This window comes from Centropristis striata, chromosome 2 (assembly GCF_030273125.1).
Source record: "Centropristis striata isolate RG_2023a ecotype Rhode Island chromosome 2, C.striata_1.0, whole genome shotgun sequence".
NCBI lineage: Eukaryota > Metazoa > Chordata > Actinopteri > Perciformes > Serranidae > Centropristis > Centropristis striata.
The window spans coordinates 2,262,760-2,287,379 of NC_081518.1; the positions used below are offsets into that span (position 1 = coordinate 2,262,760).

Sequence of the window (24,620 nt, forward strand, 5' to 3'; positions counted from 1 at the left end):
ATATGGAGGAGGAGTGTGACAGCGGAAGAAAGGAATCCGTGTCATTCATCCTGTTAGACGACAGGTGGAATCAGATAAAAGAAACCTCAGATATTCAACAATGTGGTGACTCATTTACCAATATGTTATAGTAAGAAACCATAAACTGCCATATAATTATTTTTTAGTGTTTCCCAAACCACAAGATGACGTCCTCAAATCTCTTGTTTTGTCCACAAACCAAAGAGATATTCAGTTTATTGTCATAAAGGAACAAAAAAACCAGAAATATTCACATTGAAGAAGCTGAAATCAGAGAATTTGGACTTATTGTCTTTAAAAAAAACAGCTCAAACCAATTATTGGATTATCAAAATAGTTGGGGATTAATTTAATAATTGGTTATTGTTCGATTAATCGAATAATTGTTGCAGCTCTAATTATTTTTAATAAATTTGAATCGATAGTTATCTGGACATCCATATGTGCTCGGATTGAAATATACAAGGATAATATTGATGTAACAATTTCAGCCCCAACCTATATTAAATATCCTGAAGAGCTTAATCAGGACCGTAACATACGAGATCAGCTGACTGTTGAACCTTTCTGCCGTTGTAATTAAACTCACAATTTCCCCATTAACCTCTATAGAAACTGAGCTGCCACTTTATTAGGTACAGCAGCCTTAAGCTAAAACAGACTAACACAAGGGCCGAGGAACACATTGGACTTTATAAGTTGTGTTCAATTTCCATAAAAACTTGTGTTACAGTCACCCTGTTGAGTTTTATTGTGAAATACTGGAAAGTTCTTCCAATATTTAGTTTTTTGTGTCGTAAATGCAAAGATTGTGTCCACTCAGCGTATCATCATCTCGGTTTAGATGAAGACAGGAAATGAGCAGATTCAACTACTAAAGGGGATTTATTTTCATGCAAAGCTGAAGAGTTGGAATTGAACTAAAACCAAGAAGTTTTTGTGTGTCTGTTTTGATTCTTATAGTCAGATATGTGAGGCCTTGGCCGATACTGAGCTTTTTGTGTTTTTTCCCTGTAAGTCACTTTGGATAAAAGCGTCTGCTAAATGACTAAATGTAAATGAAAATTATTAGCCAATCAACAGAAAGTGACTCTTTAAATATTTTAATAATCAATAAGCTTTTTGTTTTTCTACTCACAGACAACACAATACATTTAGAGTTTGGAGTCTGAACTGTCACTCTTCTGGAATTTCATATGCTGAAGAATTAATTGAGAAAATTACTGGTAACCAATCAATAACAACTGCAAGATTTTGATATGTAATAGTTAGCAGCATGCTACATTCATCATCTTAAAATTGCTAATTTTATGAAAGAGGACGAAGGTCTTCTTGCCAATAATGTGTTGGAAAATCGGGAAATTTGGCCTTTATGTGACTCCAGATGAAAGATTAGGAAATGAACAAAATGTTGGGATTCATACCATGGTTATAATAGTTTTGGATTTTTCATTAGTTTTACTTCTGTTGAGATTTTTTGTTTTCAAATTCAGTTAGTTTTAATGAGTTTTTAGAGTGAGTTTGCTAGTTTTAATTTGTTTTTATTAGGTTTTTTTGTAATGGGGTATTTGTTGGGTGCCAAATTCAAAAAAGTCCCAATAAATGTTTCCTTTATTTCCTTTGTCTGATCCATCTCAGCCTCGATAAGTTTATTAAGTCATAAAACCAGATAGATGAAATAGATTTCATATCAACCAAAAAGGTTTACGGATGAAAAAAGTTGACAAAGACGAAAACGAAGGACATTTTCACTATAATTTTAGTTCGTTTTGTTACCACAAAATACAGTTTCAGTTAGTTATCGTTTTTTTAACCCTTTATCGGGCGAAGAACCGTATTTGGTAACTTCAGTAGGGGGAGGTAATATTTCGGTAATATTTCGAGAAAGTTTTTAAAAAATCTATTCGAGTAAAGTGGCAAACCTACAAGAAAAAAAGTTGCAGTTTTAAGAGATTTAAAGTGGCAAATCTGCACGAAAAAAGTCAGATTTACGAGAAAAAAATTGGGGAGGGGAAGCTTTTTTTCTCTCGCAGATTCACCACTTTAAATCTCATAAATCTGCACATCTCTTTCTCAAAATATTTCCCCCCTCCCCCGGGTCCGTATGTTTTTTTTACACATTCTGGCAGTATGTAACATCCTCCGATATTCTCTAGGGTTGAAATTTGGAATTTGCAAGTATTTCAATGAGTGTCCTATTAAGGGTTAAAAACTCCTTGGAAAAACAACCTTGATTCATGTAATAACAAACGGAGCAACAGTTGTATCTCAGTGTGGACTTAAGCAGCGTGAGTAAAGTATAATTGAGTTTGTAGAGACATTTCCAGTGCATTTCTATTCTCTGTGTGTCTGACGAGGCTGAAAACTTTAAGTGTCTTGGATGAGAGTGAGATTTGTTTGTGCATGTTGTTAGTTTTCTTCTCGGGGGGCTGGGAGGATTACTGGCCCACTCAGAGATTTATGCTTTGTCGCAACACTGGGCTGAACTAAACAGAGACATGACAAAAATAAGGAGGATGTCGCAATACTAGTTTAAAGTCTCAAAAGCACTTTAAGAGTCCCACCGTTCCCTCGGGAGGCTTATTCTGTTTAACAATGACAACACAGCCGAGGTGGTTTATTCTGAAAATCCTCCATGACTGCATGAGTCTCTGGAGAGCAGATCAATGGCTGCAGACATCGACGTGCAACGGGAAGAAGAAGCTTCCTGCACACTCTGCTTTACTAATTTGAACAGTTCATAGGAATGAACCATGGCTGCCATGTTCAGCTGCATATAGAAATGTCACCTGAATGCAACTATGGTTCCTTTGTGTTTTTAATAGATTGTGGAAGACGACACACTTCTGGAGCAAAAGCTAAAACATGTTGCAGATCCATAGGCAACACATGCAACAATGTCTAGTTGCCTTAACTCAGGGATGGGCAACTTAAATGCCACAATTTTTCATGGACACTACCACAGGGCCACATATAGGAGCGTGCACTAGGCCAGTGATTCCCAAACTGGGGCGCCAAAGATCCACGGGGGGCCGCGAAGCCCTCTTGATTTTAAGGGATGTAATAAATCTAATGTGATAAATGTAGATGAGTCAGCATTTAATTCATTAGTGGGACAAAAACAACTAAATAAGGGCTACATTAAACGTTTATTCATTTATTTAAATAGAAAAATCACTATAGAAAAGTTTAAAAATAAAGGCTATATCGCCAGAATAAGGACATGTGTAACATCCCTCCTGCAGCATACACAGGTAACCTCACCTAGCGGTAACCTCACCTAGCGGTAGCCTCACCTAGCGGTAGCCTCACCTAGCGGTAGCCTCACCTGGCGGTAACCAGCTTTCAAAATAAGAGCACACAGAATCCACCACAGAACTTACAAGAAGACTGTCAAAATAAGATGCCATAAATAAAACATGCAAGAACCTTTATTCTCCTTTACAAAATGTCATTAAAATATGCCTCCAAAACCCCTAAATGGTTGTTTTTATTATTTGCTCATATGCAAGAGTACTTTTTTTTGTATTTGGCGACTGTTGATATTTGCATTTCACACTACATTTTAGATTTTTATTTATTTATTTATACAGACTAAAAAAAAATCATATTTTATATATCTTTTTAAGTATTTCGTAATATCGTGAAGAATATTGTTATCGCAAAAGTAGCCTGAAATATTGTGATATTCTTTTAGGGCCATATCCCCCACCCCTACCGTGCACTTAACCAGATATGATGAAACTGCACTTTTAAATATGTTTACAGTGCAGTAACTTAACATATTTCATGCTCAAATGCATGTAGAACAGTATAAATAGGAATACAAAAGGTTTGAAGCAAATAAAAATAACCACTTACTGTGATTTATTTTTTTTAGTGCAAGAACAGCAGACCAACATTAATTACAAGAAGTAATTTTGTGCATTTTTACACTGCACTTTTAAGATTTCAAGCTCAAATGCATGTAGTTGTACTGAGGGCCACTTCAAGTGAGGGTGCGGGCCGTATGTGGCCCCCGGGCCTCCGGTTGCCCATCCCTGCCTCAACAAAATCAATAAACCTGAATGTTGATGAGACCATTTCATCAGGTTTCACAACAAATTACTGACAGACTGTTGCATAATTAACTGTCAAAACTGAACAATCAAAGTGAACAAATCACTTTTCACGCTTGGCTTTAAATGTGACGTTCACAAGCAACTTTTAAATTTTATTGGCTTCTTAAAATCCTGAACAGGCCTCCTAGAATGTCAGAAAGTGTTTTGAGTATTGTGTATATTTATTACTGCCATTCTAAAAGGACATTTTTGCAACTAATATCACTGGTTTTATGCACCAATCCATTAACTAAAAAGAAAATAAACACTAGAGCTGCAACAATTAATTAATTAATCGAACAATAATCGCTTACTAAATTAATCATCAACTTTTTTGATAATCCAATAATTGGTTTGAGCAGTTTTTTTAAAGACAATAAGTTAATAAATTCTCTGATTTCAGCTTCTTCAATGTGAATATTTCTGGTTTCTTTGTTCCTTTATGACAATAAACTGAATATCTCTTTGGTTTGTGGACAAAACAAGAGATTTGAGGACGTCATCTAGTGGTTTTTGGGAAACACTCATTGATATTTTTTATACATTTTATTGACCAAACAACTAATCGATTAATTGTTTAAATAATTGACAATTAAAGTAATTGTTAGTTGCAGCCCTGTGTAATCTCTCACATTGGTTGAACTTGAATAAACGAAACAAAATGAACAGAGATGTCACTATACTACTCTCAGGTGGCACATTTGCAAGATTTTGCACAATTTCCATGAGAAAACCATTGCAGTGTACAGCTGTCAGACAAAAGCTGTTTTTATCTCAGCAGTCTTGATAAGTATTTCCAGAATGACCTGTTTTGCTCAGTTCACACTCAGAAGGATGCCTGTTCTGCTGCTGCTGCGTCTTGTTCTGTCTTGGATTATTTGCTGCACCACCTGTTTATCAACTTTTCTTTCACTTGGATTCGGTTGTCTTGAGGTCTTGGTGATCTTGCTTTTTTTTTTTTTTTTTTGCTCTTTCTGGCTCATTTGTCACAGAGACAACCAACGTGACAACAATGATTTTGTAGATCGCTTAACAAACTGCAAAAAAGATGTTCAGTCGGGTAGAAAAACAAAAGCTTATTGATTATTAAAATATTTACAGATTCAATTTCTGTCCATTGGCTAATCTTTGCTTTTGCGACACAAAAAACAAAATACTAGAACTTTCTAGTATTACACAATAAAACTCAACAGGGTGACTGTAACACAATTTTTTATGGAAATTGAACATAACTTATAAAGTACAATGTGTTCTGTTGCTGCTGTGTCTTGTTCTGTCTTGGATTATTTGCTGCACCACCTGTTTATCAACTTTTCTGTCATTTGGATTTGGTTGTCTTGAGGTCTTGGTAATCTTGGATTTTTTGCTCTTTCTGGCTCATTAACAATGTTTTTGTAGATTGCTTAATACACTGCAAAAAAGGTGTCTAAAAACCAGATAAAAACAGTAAATCTGAGGGAAATGATCTTGCTGCATTGACAGATAATTTACCTTGACAAGATTTATTAAATTAAGATTATTAAATCTAGAAATAAGCATGTTGAACACTTAAAATAAGAAATTAACTCTTAAAACAAGATAAATTATCTAACACTTCTAAATCTAAATTGTTTTTTGTCTTGGTAAGAAACAAATAATCATCAGGTCACTCTGCTCGGGCCAGTTCATCACTGCTGGCAGCTTTAATTTATCTTGTTTTAAGAGTTAATTTCTTATTTTAAGCGTACAACATACTTATTTTTTAGATTCAATAATCTTAATTTAATAAATCTTGTCAAGGTAAATTATCTGTCCATGCAGCAAGATCATTTCCCTCAGATTTACTGTTTATCTGGTTTTTAGACTAAACACCTTTTTGTTGCAGTGCATATAGGGTGAGCCATTAAAAGGATTTTTTTAAACACCAAATGGGGCAACCAGACCAACAAAAATAGTTGACAGAGGTCCAAATCCAGTTGCCTGAGGAAAACTGAGCAACTGTCGAGTCCTGTCAGTCAATACTGGATTTAGGCTATTTATTAACTCTTTTTTTTCATGATATATTGTGCTATTTATTGTTCATCTGTGCAGCAAATAACAACACATGCCCCGTCTAGTAAAATAATCCAATATAACTGGGAACATGTATGATTTAGTTGACAGTCTGAAGACATGAAAGCGCTGACAGCTGTGTTTTCAGAGACGCTGAGGCTTGTTTCCCCCCGGAGCTTTCACTTTGTCGAACAAGGAACCAATAGAAACACTCGATTTTGAGGCCAGGAAGAAGAAGAGTAGAAAGAAAGAAAGCATGGAGAGAATGAGAGAACGAGGGTCTCCACGGTGGTTTCCCTTCCTCTGCTCTTTAGTTGTTTTCTGGTTCCTGAACTGTCACGTTGAACCCAGTGACTCATAACAACCCTCAGCTTTACGTCTCATGTTTATAGTGTTCATTTTTGTTAAAAAAGCACTTTTTTAAAGAAATTTGCTGTTTAAGTTTATGCAACATATGAATGAGTCCACCAACAGTATCTGGAACAACCTGGCCGAGGAAATCAGGTCGGCTGGGTCAGAGATCTCTTTTAAATCTCTTCTTAAAACATACTTTTATCAAATAGCTTTCCTGATTTTACCTGAACTTTACTGTCGTTTAATTGCAAGAACTATTTCATTTTCTAACATTATTATCTGTTGTTTCATGTCTGTTTTTAACTTGTCTTTGTAAAGCACTTTGTAACATGTGCTCTATAAATAAAATAATAATAATTATTATTATTATTATATTAGTATCATGGTGGTACTCCCCTTTTAACTCCCTCTGTGAGCTGCTCCAGGTTCACATCCAGACTAGAGAGGACACTGGCTGAAATGTCTGTATGTATTTTAACTCTTGTATTTGTTTTTCTTCTTGTTTGTTTCTTCTTGTCTCGTCTTGTTTTGTTTGTGTCTGTCCTGTCTTTGTGTGGCTTTTGGGCATGAGTCTGTCAAACAAACTAATAATAATAATAATAATAATAAATACATTCAATTTTTATAACGCTTTTAAAGGTACTTAAAGTGGCTTAACATAACAGAAATTAGACACACAAACACAAAATGCAGAAGAAAACTGAACTAAACAGATGAGACATTCAAGTTCAGGTCTTTTAAGCTATTTTAAAAAGGTTTTGACTTGAAACTGAATTGAATTGTTAAACTTTAAAGAGAGAAGATGCTCTCTGGAGTCTTCAGGAGGTTTTTTAAAGGTTTATTTTAATTCCTGTATTTGTTTTTCTTCTAGTTTGTCTTGTTTTGCCTGTTTGTTTCTGTCCTGTCTTTGCGTGGCTTTTGGACATGAGTCTGGCATTAAAAACAAACTGAATTAAATTGAATTGTTTGAACTTTAATTCAAATAAACAACTAGAAAGTTCCTGGCTGGCATGTCTCTGCCTGCATGCAGAGCTGAGACTTCAAAATGGGCCTTCAGAGTCCACATGAGAGACAACTTTCACTAACTTCCTCCCAAATTACTCCAAGTTATCAAACTCCACCGTGCACCAGACACTGTCCCCGCAGTGTCACAGCTCCATCCTGCCTTTTTAATGTCTCCACATCCAATAAACCTCCACTATGAGGGGAGGGAGGCCCCACACACACTGTCGCATTTGAATTTAGCTAAGCAGCTAGCGGAGCCCAGTGCAACCACACCACCACCACCACCTGTGCAGAGCTAAAGATGCTAAATGAGCTGTTGTCATGGTCCCGGGCTCACAAGTTGCTTAGAAACAGGAATTTAACACATGCAAAAAATCTCACAAACCCGTTATAACGCTTATTAACAGCTCCTGAGCTAAAACTAACAGTTCCCAGCTAGTAAAATGTGCGCTGGTTGCAGGCCTGTGCAGGTGGGCCATGCATGCAGACACGCAGCAGTTTTCAGTGTCTGGGAAGGAAATAACACATGTCACTAGCAGGATCTCACTCTAAAGTGTCACTAACACTAGAATAAACTCATCTGAGTGCTATGTAGCTACACATGGCTGTCATAGGTTATAACCTGCTGCATATGGAGCCGCTGAGTGCTTTGAATGGAGGAGCAGCAGGCCTGTTAGCTGCCATGCTGCTGCTGCTGCAATCAGGCTTAAGGGGGACGAGCATTAGCATTAGCATTAGCATTAGCATTAGCATTAGCAAGCACTTTTCAGCTCTGGATATTTTCAATGACACGAGCCGCCAGATGTTTAAATAACAACAGGCACGTGGACAAACACCTGGATAGATTAGCTCCACGAGGGTTCTGAGGGTTCTAGCTCTGTGAATCACGTGGTTCTGCAGGTTCTGTAGCTACCTGGTTGCTGTAGGAAGAAGCCATGCTGCTCCCGGTCACAGAGTCTCTCTGCTCCGCTGACTAGATGAAAGTCTCCCGGAGGAGGAAGGAGGTGCTGCGGGTGTTTGGTGACCGTTACAGAAGGAGTCCTACTTGGACGTCATGGTCGTGTTTTTCCCGTCGTGGTGAGTTTTTGGGGTCCGTGTGATTCATCAGGACTTCACGCTGCTCGCCGCGCCGTCTCCGCCATTTCTGTGTCTCCTCCTGCTAGCAGCTCAGCGCGCTGGATGGAGGAGCAGAGGAGGAGCAGAGGAGCAGCAGCTAGTGCTTCCGGTGGCCGTTGGCTCCTCGACTTCACAATAAAAGTCCTCATCTGTCACCACAGTAGAAGTGGATATGCAGAACTAGAATCTATTTTTATGTTTTTATAAGCTGATATTACAGTTGCTTACCGTTTCCTGCTTGTATTTGTGTCTATATATCATAGACTGTATCGATATATAAATGTATATCTTTTTATGTATTTTTTATAATGCATATACATATGTGTGTGTGTGTGTGTGTGTGTGTGTGTGTGTGTGTGTGTGTGTGTGTAGTTGTATATATGTATATATGTATATGTGTGTGTGTGTGTATGTATATATGTATATATTTGTATATATTTTGTAATTATGCATATATGTGTGTGTGTGTGTGTGTGTGTGTGTGTGTGTGTGTGTGTGTGCGTGTGTGTGTGTGTGTATAGTTGCTTATATTATATATATATATATATATATATATGTGTGTTTATGTAGTATTGTGCTGTATTATAATGTATTGTACTGTATTATACGTATTTTATTATATGACAGACTGTAGACTGTATTGTATTTATATTTTATATTGTATTTTTTTACTGTCTCTTGAACTCTCTTTTCACTACAGACTAGTTTTTAACTTTATTCTATTCTATTTTATTGTATTGGTGTTGTTCTGCTGCTGCTGCTGCTGGAATTGCAATTTCCCGAAGGAATTAACAAAGTTCCTATCTATCTATCTATCTATCTATCTATCTATCTGTCTATCTATCTATCCATCCATCTATCTATCTATCTATCTATCTATCTATCTATCTATCTATCTATCTACTTGTATATAGAAAACTTCCCAAGCCCATTCAATTTTGACCTTTCTATCTTGAAAATCACTCTTGCTGTGGTCTAAATACTTCATTACACCTCAAATCAGACAAAAAGAATTTTCAGCCACTCGACCTGGAGTAGTCAAACTTTTAAGTGACCTTTATTTTGAAAGGTAGCCCTGCTGCGGCGGAAGCGCTGCCGGTAAGTCTTGTTGTATTACCGCGAGCTTCACGATGAAGCGTGACCGCGTGTGTTCACGTCCGGGTTGGGCCATGAGTCGCAAAATTTTGTTTTTGGAAGTTGAACACGACTGAGAACAACATTTTTTATAAACTTTCCGGTTTTTATTGAACACCCGGGAAAAAACCTGTTCGCGTCCTGTTATATTTGAATCAAAATGACCAGAGAATTAAATGCAGTTGTCTGGTTCAGTCTGTCATGAACAATATATAATAAAATACTTACATTATAATACAGTACAATACTACATATACATCATGTATACATCCAACACACTGTAAACTACTTTACATTTAGAGAAAAAGCCTTAAAACGTTAGATTAGCTGTAGAAATGTCACTATTTTTACTTCAAAGGACTGTAAAATGACTCCATTACAAGTTAAAGTCCTGCATTCAATACTTATTTAAGTAAAAGTACAAAAGTATCAGCATCAAAATGTACTTAAAGTATCAAAAGTAAAAGTACTCATTATGCAGAATGTTCCCACACAGATTGTTTTATATTTTCTAAATATATTATTAGATTATTATTGTTGCATTAATGTAATTAATGTACTTAAAGTATCAAAAGTAAAAGTATTTGTTATGCAGAATGAACCCACTCAGATTTTTAAATACATCCCAAATATATTCATTTATTTAAGCAACATTTTCATTTTCTCAAGTTATGATTCATTTTATCTTCTTAACATACTGTTATGATGTTTTATTTCAACATATGTCAAATTTGTTTCATGTTTTTTTTATGTTAAATCTCGACCTGTAAAGTAACTAAAGCTGTCAGCTAAATGTAGTGGAGTAGAAGTATAAAGTTACATAAAAAGGAAATACTTGAGTAAAGTACAAATACCTCAAAATTGTACCTAAGTACAGTACTTGAGTAAATGTACTTAGTTACTTTCCACCACTGTTTATTAAATGTAAGCAAACCGAGATACAATAAAACCTTAAAGTCACAATTCAGTGTTAAATTATTAACATTAATATTATTAGATTATTATTGTTGGTGCATTTATGTAAGAAGCATTTTACTGCTGTCATTTTAACTATTTAATATACTTTATGTGGGTTAATTTATGAACATGCGTCATCACTTTAAATTGATCATGTTTTTATGTTAAATCTTGAGCCAAAAAGTAACTAAAGCTGTCAGCTAAATGTAGTAGAGTAAAAAAAAATACAATATTTGCCTCAAAATGAAGTGGAGTGGAAGTATAAAGTTACAAATGTGGAAATACCCAAGTAAAGTAAAAGTAGCTCAAAATTGTACTTGTCATGCAATAATACCATGTTATCTTTATTATATTTGACTTTATTTCACTTCATTTAATTTTATTTATTTTCATTTACACAGTGTATTATTTAATTACTTATTGTTTGTTTGTGTTTTGTTTAACCATATAATTTATGCATATTTGACCTGATGCATATACTTTAATGCTGTATTAAGCAGAAAGCAGAAATTAAATATTTAATTATATATATATATATTTTTTTATTTTATTATTTTTTTTAATTAAATATATATATATATATATATATATATATATATATATATAATATTTAATTTGTGATGTCTGTATAAGCTGCAAAAGTTGAAATAAAATTTAAGTTTTAAAAAAAAAATTGTACTTGTCCAACACACTGTAAACTACTATACATTTGGAGATTAAGCCTTAAAACGTTAGATTTACAGTAGAAATGTCACTATTTTTGCTCTAGATGACAGGTGACTGAGCTGGTGGGCGTGGCTCCGCAACAGGTGAAAAAACGTGAAACAGGAAGCTGGAAGTAGCTTTTTTTTCACTCTCTCGTCTCGCCATTGAAGAAACAAGCTCACTCTGTTGACGGAGTCCAAAGGTAGGAGAGAATAACGCTGTGTGGATTGATTATGCAGACATGAACCTGGAATATTTAATAACTGCTTTATGTAAAACATGAACGGAGTCACGAAAAAACGTCGCAACAGGTGAAGCAGGTTTTGATCTGATTTATGGGCCTGTTGACAGCAATGTGCGCTGGTTTCACATGATGAAATCCAGAGAGATTTAATCTAGTTTACTGACATTGTTTTCCTTAAAGACAGTGGATGAATTACTCCTGTTTGACTTAAATAAAGGCAGTTATAACCAGTGGTGGAAGAAGTATTAGGATCTCTTACTTAAGTAAAAGTACTTATAAAACACTGTGAATTTACTCCACTACAAGTAAAAGTCCTGCATTCAAAACTTACTGAAGTAAAAGTACAAAAGTATCAGCATCAAAATGTACTTAAAGTATCAAAAGTAAAAGTACTCGTTATGCAGAATGGACCCACTCAGATTGTTTTATATGTTCTAAATATATTATAAGATTATTTGTATTGATGCATTTATATAAGTAGCATTTTTCTGTTGTCCAGATAGGACTAATGTTAACTACTTAATACACTGTTATGTTTTATAAATGTGTAATCATATTAAATATATGGTATTTTTTCATGTTGAATCTGAAAAGTAACTAAAGCTCTCAGCTAAATGTAGTGGAGTAAAAAGTACAATATTTGCCTCTAAATGTAGTGGAGTAGAAGTATAAAGTTGCATAAAATGGAAATACTCAAGTAAAGTACAAGTACCTCAAGATTGTACGTAAGTACAGTACTTGAGTAAATGTACTTAGTTACTTCCCACCACTGGTTATAACATACTGATGTCTGGATATTCTGTTGTATCAGTATACAAACGCGTTTATAGTTTCACTTGAGTCAAGCAAAGTACAAAAATATTGACAGTTAAATATACACATGTACAGGTGCATCTCAATAAATTAGAATATGATGGAAAAGTCTATTTCAAAGGCGAACATTTCCATATTAAACATATTTTTTTTAAATTGGTCTTTTGTAATATTCAATTTTTTGGAGACAGTGAATTTTAGATCTTAGTTAAATGTAAGCCATACTCATTATAATTAGAAGAAATTAAATAAATGAAGACATGAAATGTTTCATTCTGTGTGTAATGGATTGAATTACTGACATAAATAAACTTTTCTATCATATTCTAATTTATTGAGATGCACCTGTATATCACCCGTTTAGAATAATTTGCAGTCTGTTGAGCACTTTAAAACATTATTAAAAACCTATTTATTCTCCTTGGCGTTCAGTCCCAGCTAGGCAAGAATCCTTGGCTTTCTTTTTTACTTTTTTACCCTTTTATTTGTCTTTTTTTTATCTCTAACTCTGTTTTGGATTGAGCTTTTATTACTATTTTATTCTATTTTATTTTATTGTTTTACTGTTTTTAGTATTTTATTGTTTTCATTGTTTTTATGTATACCTATTTGTGTATGATTTATTCTATTTTAATAACTGTACAGCACTTTGGTCAACTGAGGTTGTTTTAAATGTGCTCTATAAATAAACTTTGACTTGACTTGACTATAGATAGATAGATAGATAGATAGATAGATAGATAGATGGAATTGAAGGAAACCATGGAAATGGTAAATATCCACCTTCTCCAGACCTTTGACTGACTGGTGGCTCCTTTTGGATGATTGGATGATGATTGGTAGATTATAATGTCAATAATTACTCTACAAAGTGGATCACTGGTAGAATAACATTGTTGCAAAGTTGACATTACAATCTACCAATCCTCCGTTTCCATGGTTTCATTCACCACTATGTAAAGTAAAGCATATTAAGATCATAACTCATACAACAACTTCCTTATTCACTAAAACTCATAGTTAATGTCTTACTGGTTGTATATTAAGGCCATGCAGAATAAAGGCAAGTTAATAAGACCAACAATAATAATACAAGTCTGTAAAAATGTGTTTTGAGGAGTGACTTAAAATAATTCAGTGATCCAACGAACCTTCAGGTGTTTACTGGACACTAGGGTTGTCATGATACTTAAATGTTCAACTCGATATCGATACTCAGGAAAATATTCGATACTCGATACCATTTTCGATACCACAAGGATAAAAACAAAGACCCCAAAAATTTAACAGAAATATTTTTAACAACAAGAAAAATGCAACATGTGAAAATGAACAGAACCACAGGTTAAATATTTATAATAAGAAACAAGTTGTGCAAAAAGAAACTGCAACTATGATAACAAGCTTAAGATAAAAAGACACAAAATTACCAAAAAAAGACACAAAATTATTAAAAAAAAGACACAAAATTATTTTAAAAAAGACATAAAATTATGAAAAAAAGACACAAAATTATTAATATAATATTTATATATTTATAATGAAAAGCAGTTGTGCAAAAAGAAACTGCAACTATGATAACAAGCTTAAGATAAAAAGACACAGAATTACCAAAAAAAGACACAAAATTATTTTAAAAAGACACAAAATTATTTATAAAAAGTCACAAAATTACCAAAAAAGACACAAAATTGCCAAAAAAGACACAAAATTACTAAAAAAAGACACAAAATTATTAAAAAGGACAGAAAATTATTTTTAAAAAGACACAAAATTATTAATATAATTATATATTTAAAAATGAAAAACAGGTGTGCAAAAAGAAACTGCAACTATGATAACAAGCTTCAGATAAAAAGACACAGAATTACCAAAAAAAGACACAAAATTATTAAAAAAAAAAGACACAAAATTATTTTTAAAAAAGACACAAAATTACAAAAAAAGACACAAAATTATTTAAAAAAGACAGAAAAAATGACCAAAAAAAGACACAGAATTATTAAAATAAGACACAAAATTATTTTAAAAAAGACACAAAATTATTAATATAATTATATATTTAAAAATGAAAAACAGTTGTGCAGAAAGAAACTGCAACTATGATAACAAGCTTCAGGTCTGAGGTAGTGTGTGTTGCTGTTTGGTTGCAGGTTGACTCTTCTCTGCTTCACTCTGGGAAAATAACACTTTTCACTCACCAATTTTTTATTTTTGCAAAACTTGTTTTACCTGAAAAGAGATCTGGGTCTTTAAAACCTCCAGAGACTGGAACCAGGTCACATATCAGGCTGTTTTATTCTGAAGGAGCCTGGTTTTATTTGCTGCGTGTTGCTGTTTAACTGACTATTCTAGAAAGAATTAAGAAATATTATCTCAGCCAATTTCTGTGGCTTATTATAGCTACACATGTATAGAAAATGTAACAGACACAGTACGTGAGTAAATATAAAGGAAAGATTAAAAAAAGTATTCCACAAAATCAAATGTAAACTTCTTCAAGGTATAAATAGTTCCTCTCATACTTTATGAAGAAAAAAAGTTTTTGTATTATTACATTTATGTAAACTTATTATCGATACTTTTGAAAATGAGTATCGTATCCGGATACAACGTTTTAGTATCGATACATTTTTGAGTATCGATACTTTTGACAACCCTACCAGCCACTTCACTAACGTAGAAACCTCTCTCTCTCTCTCTCTCTCTCTCTCTCTCTCTGTGTCTCTGGTCCTTCACCTCTTTCTCCGTCCATTAATCTCCATCAGATAATCCTTCACGCTGCTTTAGAGACTCCAGCCAACGAGCAGCTTTGTTTATGAGGGTCTGCTAATAGGATTCATCTCCATAATCTGCTTCTGCAGGTAGAGAGAGAAGATGCCAGAGAGAGGAAGACACCACAGGAGTGAAGAGTACGAGAGCAGGGACCACAGGGATTACAGGGACAAGGACTACAGGGACAGAGACAGGGACTACAGGGACAGGGACCATGGGGACCACAGGGACTACGGGGACCGGAACCCGAAGCCGAGAGAGGGTGGAGGCTCTGCTGGTGACAGGAGGAGCAGACAGAGGGAGGAGCCTCCTGCTCCCAGAGACCAGGACCATGGAGGACCCTCCAGACTGTAAGAGACCCTCAGCTCTAATCATGTCACGTCCTGAACACGCACGTCTCTAGTGATGGGAAAGTCAAAGTCAAATTTATTTCTATAGCGTATTTACAGACGGCTGAGCTGCACCAAAATGCTTCACATAACAGTGCATAAAGTGCAATAAAATACAGAATTGACAAAGGTGAAAGAAACAGAAACAAAAAACAAAACAAAAAGGGTTAAAAGACATTGCCTGCATGGGTTAATATAAGTTAAAAGAAGATGAGCAAGAGCAAGACACATACGAAATCTGAGGTCAGTCTGACAAACACACACACACACACACACACAGACGCTTCTTGCTTTATAGGTAATGTAAAATGACATGTTTTGTAGAGATTAGAATTAATAACTTGTTGTATTCTCCTCGTAGGTCCAGAGATCCTGTTTATCAGCCTGAAGAAGAATATAATTATGAGCCTCAACACAAACAAGCTCTGTACAACCTGAGATACGTCTTAACCAGCAGAGGTGAGTCTATTTATTTTTGTTTACAATGAAAGTTATTCAGCGTTTATGATTTCTAGAATTTATTAGGATAGCTCCTAAGTGTGTTAGACAATTTTAAAATTTAATATGATTTATTTTGTTTATATTTTCTAATATTTTTTTAATTAGACATGCTTTACAAGTGCAAATTAAGAGTGGACATTGACTATGACCAGCAAATATATTGTGCTTTTTAGTTTTGCAAAACTTGTTTTACCTGAAAAGAGATCTGGGTCTTTAAACCCCCAGAGACTGGAACCAGGTAACATATCAGTCTGTTTTATTCTGAAGAGCCTGAAAGAATTAAGAAATATTATCTCAGCCGATTTCTGGCAGTTAAACAGTTTCTCCATCTGCCTTTTAACTCAAAATTTTAGAAATAAAAATACACCATTTTTAGTGGCTTATTACAGCTACACATTTATAGAAAATGTAACAGACATAGTACATTAGTAAACATAAAGAAAAGATGTAGGATTAAAAAAGTATTCCATGAAATCAAATGTAAACTTCTTCAAAGTATAAATAGTGGGTAAAAAGCTAATTTTAAAGCACTTTCAAGGTGCTTAAACCAAAAAGTCCAGTAGCCTTTATCATCACATGTGATCTGTTACTGTAAATGCAATTTAACCATTTGATGCACAACAAGGGTCTCATTCATTCCCCATGTTATTTAATGCTGCTGTGTGTTTCTGTGCTCTACTTTTGATATCAAATTATTTTATGATTTAATATTCCAGGTATTCTTTAAATATCTTGTTTTTGTTAACAACATCATTATTTCCATTTTGACTCTCATACTTTACGAAGAGACCTGTGGGCCCACCCCCCGCAGAGTAGGGCATAGGGGTCGGGTGCAGTGGGAGTCGGGCAGCAGGCGAAGGCGGGTACCTGGGCGTGCTGACCCCCGGCTCCAGCGGCTAGCTCTGGGGACTTGGAACGTCACCTCGCTGGCGGGGAAGGAGCCCGAGCTTGTGCGGGAGGTGGAGCGGTACCAGCTAGAAATAGTTGGGCTCACCTCCACACATAGCGTGGGCTCTGGAACCAAACTCCTGGAGAGAGGCTGGACTCTCTCCTTTTCCGGAGTTGCCCAGGGTGAGAGGCGCCGGGCGGGTGTGGGGATACTCACAAGCCCCCGGCTGAGCGCCGCTGTGTTGGAGTTCTCCCCGAGGAACGAGAGGGTCGTCTCCTTGCGGCTGCAAGTCGCGAGGAGAAGGTCTCTGACTGTTGTTTGTGCCTACGCACCGAACAGCAGTTCGGAGTACCCGGCCTTCTTGAAGTCTCTGGGTGGTGTCCTGGAAGGGGTACCGCCTGGAGACTCTGTAGTTCTTCTGGGAGACTTCAACGCTCACGTGGGCAACGATGACGGTACCTGGAGGGGGGTGATTGGGAGGAACGGCCTGCCCGATCTGAACCCGAGCGGTGTTTTGTTATTGGACTTCTGTGCTAGTCATGGATTGTCCATAACAAACACCATGTTCGAACATAGAGTTGCTCATAAGTGTACCTGGTACCAGAGCAATCTCGGCCAAAGATCGATGATCGATTTCATTATCGTATCGTCAGATCTGCAGCCGCATGTTCTGGACACTCGGGTGAAGAGAGGAGCAGAGCTGTCAACTGATCACCACCTGGTGGTGAGTTGGATCAGGTGGCGGGGGAGGATGCTGGACAGACCTGGCAAACCCAAACGTGTAGTGAGGGTGAACTGGGAACGTCTAGCGGAGGACCCTATCCGCAGGGTCTTCAACTCACACCTCTGGAAGAATTTCTCCAACATCCCGGGTGAGGTTGGGAACATGGAGTCCGAATGGGCCATGTTCAAAGCCTCAATTGTTGATGCGGCTGGTAGGAGCTGTGTCCTGAAGGCCGTCGGTGCCTATCGTGGCGGCAACCCAAGAACCCGGTGGTGGACACCAGCGGTGAGGGAGGCCGTCAAGCTGAAGAAGGAGGCCTTTCGGTCTTGGCTGGCCGAGGGGTCTCTGGAATCAGCAGACAGGTACCGTTCGGCCAGAAGGGCTGCAGCTCCGGCAGTCGCGGAAGCAAAAACTCGGGTATGGGAGGAATTCGGGGAGGCCATGGAGGAGGACTTTCGGTCGGCCTCAAAGAGGTTCTGGAAAACCGTCGGGCGTCTCAGGAAGGGAAAGCAGGGCTTGGCCCAAGCTGTGTTCAGCGAGGGCGGAGACCTGCTGACCCGACCTGTGGATGTCGTCGGACGGTGGAAAGAACACTTTGAGGAACTCCTTAATCCAGCCAACACGTCCTCTGTAGAGGAGGCAGAGTCTGAAGACTCAGGGGAAGACTCACCAGTAACCCTGGCAGAGGTCGCCGAGGTAGTCAAAAAGCTACCCGGCAGCAAGGCGCCAGGGTTGGATGAGATTCGCCCTGAGATGCTGAAGGCTCTGGACACTGTTGGGCTGTCATGGTTGACACGCCTCTTCAGTGTCGCGTGGAGGTCTGGGACAGTGCCAGTGGAGTGGCAGACTCGGGTGGTGGTTCCCATTTTCAAAAAGGGGGACCGGAGGGTGTGTTCCAATTACCGTGGAATCACACTCCTCAGCCTCCCCGGAAAAGTCTACTCCAGGGTGCTGGAAAGGAGGCTCCGGCCGATTGTCGAACCTCGGATTCAGGAGGAACAATGCGGCTTTTGTCCTGGCCGTGGAACAACGGACCAGCTCTTTACCCTTGCGAGACTTCTGGAGGGGGCATGGGAGTTTGCCCATCCAGTCTACATGTGTTTTGTGGACTTGGAGAAGGCCTACGACCGTGTCCCTCGGGGAGTCTTGTGGGGGGTACTGCGGGAATATGGGGCACCAGGCTCGTTGCTACGAGCTATCCGGTCCCTATATAACCAAAGTGAGAGCTGTGTCCGCATACTCGGCACAACGTCAAACACGTTCCCGGTGGGTGTTGGCCTCCGCCAGGGTTGCCCCTTGTCTCCGATTCTGTTTGTGGTTTTCATGGACAGGATCTCAAGGCGCAGCCGGGGGGAGGAAGGGATTCGGTTTGGTGACCTAAGAATTGCATCTCTGCTTTTTGCAGATGATGTGGTTCTTTTGGCTTCATCAAGCCGGGACCTCCAGCACTCACTGGGGCGGTTTGCAGCCGAGTGCGAATCGGTTGGGATGAGAGTTAGCACCTCCAAGTCTGAGGCCATGGTTCTCTGCCGAAAAAAAAGGTGGACTGCCCCCTCTGGGTGGAGAGAGGTACTGCCTCAAGCGAAGGAGTTCAAGTATCTCGGGGTCTTGTTCACGAGTGAGGGTAGAACGGAGCGTGAGATGGACAGGCGGTTTGGTGCAGCGTCAGCAGTGATGCGGGCGTTGTACCGGACCGTCGTGGTGAAGAAGGAGCTGAGCCGGAAGGCAAAGCTCTCGATTTACCGGTCCATCTACGTTCCAACCCTCACCTATGGTCATGAGCTTTGGGTAGTGACCGAAAGAATGAGATCGCGGGTACAAGCGGCTGAAATGAGCTTCCTCCGTAGGGAGTCTGGGCTCAGCCTTAGAGATAGGGAGAGGAGCTCAGACATCCGGAGGGAGCTCGGAGTAGAGTCGCTGCTCCTTCGCGTCGAAAGGAGTCAGCTGAGGTGGTTTGGGCATCTGGTAAGGATCCTCCCGGGCGCCTCCCGTTAGAGGTGATCCGGGCACGTCCAACTGGTAGGAGGCCCCGGGGAAGACCCAGAACACGGTGGAGGGATTATATCTCTCTCCTGGCCTGGGAACGCCTCGGGGTCCCCCAGGAGGAGCTGGACGTTGTGGCTGGGGAGAGGGACGTCTGGAATGCCCTGCTTAGCCTGCTGCCCCCGCGACCCGGCCCCGGATAAGCGGAAGAAAATGGATGGATGGATGGATGGATGGATGGATGGATGGATGGACTTTACGAAGAAAAAAAGTTTTTGTATTATTACATAGCTAAGTAGCTTGCTAAGCTAAATACTTAGCGAAGAAGTTAGCTAAGTATTTAGCTTAGCAAGCTACTTAGCTAAATACTTAGCGAAGAAGTTAGCTAAGTATTTAGCTTAGCAAGCTACTTAGCTAAATACTTAGCCAAGAAGTTAGCAAAGTAGTTAGCTTAGCAATCTACTTACTCCTTTTTGACCCATGTTGTGCATTAGAAGAGTAGTGACACAAAAAAGGATTTTATTAAAAAATTAATAAAATAAAAACTCTGTTTGGGTCACTTTAGACCATGTTGTGCATTAAAGAGTTAAAAAAAAAATTAAGTTTACATTTATAAAATACCCACAGAAATCAATGTTTATTGCACAAAATTTGTGAAAAATGCAGAAATAAACTACACCAATTGAGTCGTTTATTATAGCTACACATTTATAGAAAATGTATAAACACAGTATAAAGGAAAGATGTGGGATTTCAAAAATATTCCACAAAATGAAACATAAAAACTTCTCCAGTAGTTGATTAAATGTCCTTAGCTTGTTTCTGACAGTTTATTGTGTGTTCCAGGTCTGTGTCAGATCATGGAGCTCTTTGTGAACATGCTCATCGTCATCTGTGCCGGCGTGCCGTACAGCAACAACGGGGGCTACCGGGACCTGGCCAGCCTGGGGGGCGTCTACTACTACCACTTCGGAGGGGCCCAGGCCTTCATGGGGGCCGACGCGGACCGCGTGAAGGAGCTGGACCGCCAGTTCCACCAGCTGAAGCGCCCCCCCTACGTCTTCACCATGGCCTGTGGAGGACTCCTGATGGTCTACGCCTGCACCATGCTGGCCCTGGGGGTCTTCAGGGTCCCGTACCGCTGGCCCCCCGTGCTGCTGGGCGAGGCCCTGCTGAACGCCCTGATCGGGCTGGGCTACGTCCCGGCGCTGGCCTTCTTCTTCATCAAGCTGCAGGAAACCTACGACAACCCGATCTGCACCGAGAGGGAAGCCATGTACAAGAGCAAAGGACACAAAGGCTTCGAGTGTCAGATCCACGGGGCCGACATCGCCACGGGGCTCTTCGCCGTCATCGGGGTCTTCGTCTTCATCTTCGGGGCCGTTTTAGCCGTCAGAGCCTTCAGGGCTGTGAGGGAGCTGAAGCAGCAACGGACAAACGACGACAACAATTTATAACAGGGATGGGCAACTTAAATGCTGCAGGGGGCCACAATCACTTCACCAGATATGATGAAACTGCAATTTTAAATATATTTACAGTGCAGTAACTTAACATATTTCATGCTCAAATGCATGTTTAACAGTATAAATAGGAATACAAAAGGTTTGAAGCAAATCAAAAATAACCACTTACTGTGATTTCTTTTTTTTTTTCAGTGCAAGAACAGCAGACTAATATTAATTACAAGAAGTAATTTGTGCATTTTTACACTGAACTTTTAAGATTTCATGCTTGTAGTTGTACTGAGGGCCACTTCAGGTGAGGGTGAGGGCCGTATGTGGCCCTGGGCCTCCAGTTGCCCATCCCTGATTTATAATATGAAACTTGTCTACTAAAACACGGACGCTTTATAGTCATATAAGATGTTACTGAGTATTCACCCCCAGTCAATCTGTGAATGAGATTTTTACACACTTTTTATACTAAATTACTAAATTTGATTTTGTCTCACATTTTTTTAAATCCTGCATTTTTTCCAGTTTACAAACCAGTGAAATGTGTCTGTTACGTTTTATATAAATGTGTAGCTATAATAGAACACTCAAATTGTGTATTTTGTGTACAAAGTTTTATTTTTTGTAATTGCATTTATAATCACGATTTAATATGTGATGATAAAGGCTCCTGGAAATGTGTAAGAACCTTGAAATTGCTTTAAAATTAGCTTTTTACCCACTTTTTATTTCTTTTGAAGATTTACATTTGATTATGTAGAATACTTTTTAAATCCTACATATTTTCTAGTTTACACATCCACCTACTGTGTCTGTTACATTTTCTATAAATGTGTAGCTATAATAAAACACTCAAATGGCGTATTTTATTTCTACATTTTTCACTAATTTTTTGCAATATACATTGATTTCTGTGGGTATTTTATAAATTCTGTAAACTTACAGTAAAAAATCACATGTGATGATAAAGATTCCTGAATTTTTAGATTTAAGTACCTTGAAAGTGCTTTAAAATGAGTTTTTTATCCACTTTTTATACTTTGAAGAAGTTATTTTGTAGAATACTTTTTTAATCCTACATCTTACTTACTGAGTATTCACCCCCAGTCAATCTGTGAATGAGATTTTTATCCACTTTTTCAATTTGATTTTGTCGGATACTTTTTTAATCCTGCATTTTCTCCAGTTTACAAACCAGTGTAATGTGTCTGTTACAGTTTCTCTAAATGTGTAGCTGTGATTAAACACTCAAATTGTGCACAAAATTAGTGAAACGTTTAGAGAAAAAAAAAAAAAATTGTAGGTTTTTAGGAATTCTTGAAACCTTTTTTTCTTTTGCAATTGCATTTATTGTAACTATTTATATTTTTTGGTTTAAGTACATTGAAAGTGCTAAAAAAGAGCTTTTTATCCACTTTTTATACTATAAAATCACTTATTTTGTGCACAAAGTGTCAAACGTTGATTTTTGTGGGTTTTTATAAATTCTGGAAACTTGCACTTATAGTAACTAAGTAAGTAGAGATGTGATGATGATGATGATAAAGGCTCCTGGAAATGTTTAGGTACCTTGAAAGTGCTTGAAAAATGAGCTTTTTATCCACTTTTTATACTTTGAGGAAGTTTTTACATTTGATTTTATATAATATTTTTTTAATCCCACATCTTTTCCAGTTTACAAACCAGTGTAATGTGTTGTTACATTTTCAATAAATATGTAGATATAATAAACAACTCAAATTGTGTATTTTTGATATATACATTTTATACTAATTTTGTGCACAAAGTGTCAATAAACATTGAATTTTTGTGGGTTTTTATGAATTCTGGAAACCTATTTTTTTCTTTTGCAATTGCACTTATAGTAACAATTGAGATGTGGTGATAAAGGCTCCTGGAAATGTTTAGGAACCTTGAAAGTGCTTGAAAAAATGAGCTTTTTATCCACTTGTTATACTTTGAAGAAGTTTTTACATTTGATTTTGTGGAATACTTTTTTAATCGTACATCTTTTCTAGTTAACATATCCACCTACTACGTGTGTTGAATTTTCTATAAATGTGTCTCTATAATAAACCACTCGAATGGTGTATTTTTACACTACATAATCAGGTCATATAGGTGAGGTTGTGGTGAAAACAATGATACCAACATGGCATGGTGAACACTTTTTAAGTGGTTTATACAGAATGAAAAGGAGACAAAAACCCAACAGAATAGCCCCAAACTCCAAAGGGTTAAAGATTATTTTCCTTCAGCTCATGATGTAATTCTGAGCTCCACCACTAGATGGCAGCTCTGCTGTGAGTTTAATCCTGACTTCACCAAGAGGAACATGAGAATATATATTTGTGTCAGTTCAATGAGTTTTATGCACTTTTTATACTTTAAAGAAGTTTTTACATTTGATTTTGTAGAATACTTTTTTAATCCTACATCTCTCCTAGTTTACATATCCACCTACTGTGTCTGTTACATGTTCTATAAATGTGTAGCTATAATAAAACACTGAAATTGTGTTTTTTTTTCTAAACGTTTCACTAATTTTGTGCACAAAGTGTCAATAAACATTTATATTTGTGGGTATTTTATAAATTCTGTAAACTTATTTTTTTTAAATTGCATTTACAGTAACAAATCACGTGATGATAAAGGCTCCTGGATTTTTTGGTTTAAGAACCTTGAAAGTGCTTGAAAATTAGCTTTTTATCCACTTTTTATACTTTGAAGAAGTTTTTACATTTAATTTTGTAGAATACTTTTATTAATCGTACATATTGCCTAGTTTACATACCCACCTGTGTGTTACATTTTCTATAAATGTGTCACTATAATAAACCATTTCATCCGTTTTTTTGTTTTTTTTTTCATACTTGGCCCTAATACGCCGTTGTACAAAACACATTCATGCTCAGTAAATAATTTTTTAATGTTGCAAATATATATATAAGGTTAAAAGTGCTTGAAAGTGCTTGTATTTTACTGATTATGACAAAATAAAAGTGTACACATTGTATCTTATACTGACCAAAAGGAGTCATTTTGATGATATTTATTGGCATGAAATCATCATAAAAACGGTGAGCAAAATGGACACTGGACAAAACAAATTCACAGTAAAAAGTTTTATTGCTACTTGGCTTAAAGTTAATTTAAAAACAGCTCCTCTGCTCCAAACTAAAGATAGCAGCATTTCAAAATCAAAATAACGACCGTCTTCCACTCTCAGAGTTCAAGGGGAGAAATTCTGTCTGACACAGCAAAAAGTGCTCGTTGTTAGTCCTGCTCCTAAATAATAATAAATGTTTTAATCATTAAACTCAATTTTAGCATTAATCTGCATGCTAAGAATGAAAAACCTCAAAATATTAGATAGATATGCTCCGTTTTGTACAAATAAATCACATTTTGTACGTCGTCTA

General features: G+C 37.3%; 2 protein-coding genes across 2 annotated transcripts in view; one reads left to right on the forward strand and one right to left on the reverse strand.

Annotated features, from left to right (window-relative positions):
* Positions 1-8,673, reverse strand: part of usp10 (ubiquitin specific peptidase 10) — a 48,050-nt gene extending 39,377 nt beyond the window's left edge. Inside the window, 1 exon segment of the mRNA XM_059347309.1 lies at positions 8,425-8,673. Within this exon segment, the coding sequence (XP_059203292.1) occupies positions 8,425-8,448 (24 nt within the window). The 5' untranslated portion in view covers positions 8,449-8,673.
* A 6,684-nt stretch (positions 8,674-15,357) lies between these two features.
* marveld3 (MARVEL domain containing 3) lies at positions 15,358-21,387 on the forward strand. The gene is made up of 3 exons (XM_059353102.1): positions 15,358-15,605; positions 16,006-16,103; positions 20,588-21,387. Exons 1-3 carry the CDS (start codon positions 15,358-15,360, stop codon positions 21,196-21,198), a joined length of 957 nt encoding a protein of 318 aa, XP_059209085.1. The 3' UTR covers positions 21,199-21,387.
* Positions 21,388-24,620: the final 3,233 nt, after the last annotated feature.

Excerpts from the sequence above, each read along its gene's own strand:
- marveld3 (XM_059353102.1), top strand. The coding sequence starts at position 15,358 with ATGCCAGAGAGAGGAAGACACCACAGGAGTGAAGAGTACGAGAGCAGG. Across the intron at positions 15,606-16,005 it reads CATGGAGGACCCTCCAGACT|GTCCAGAGATCCTGTTTATC; the intron begins GTAAGAGACCCT and ends TTCTCCTCGTAG. Across the intron at positions 16,104-20,587 it reads ATACGTCTTAACCAGCAGAG|GTCTGTGTCAGATCATGGAG; the intron begins GTGAGTCTATTT and ends TGTGTGTTCCAG.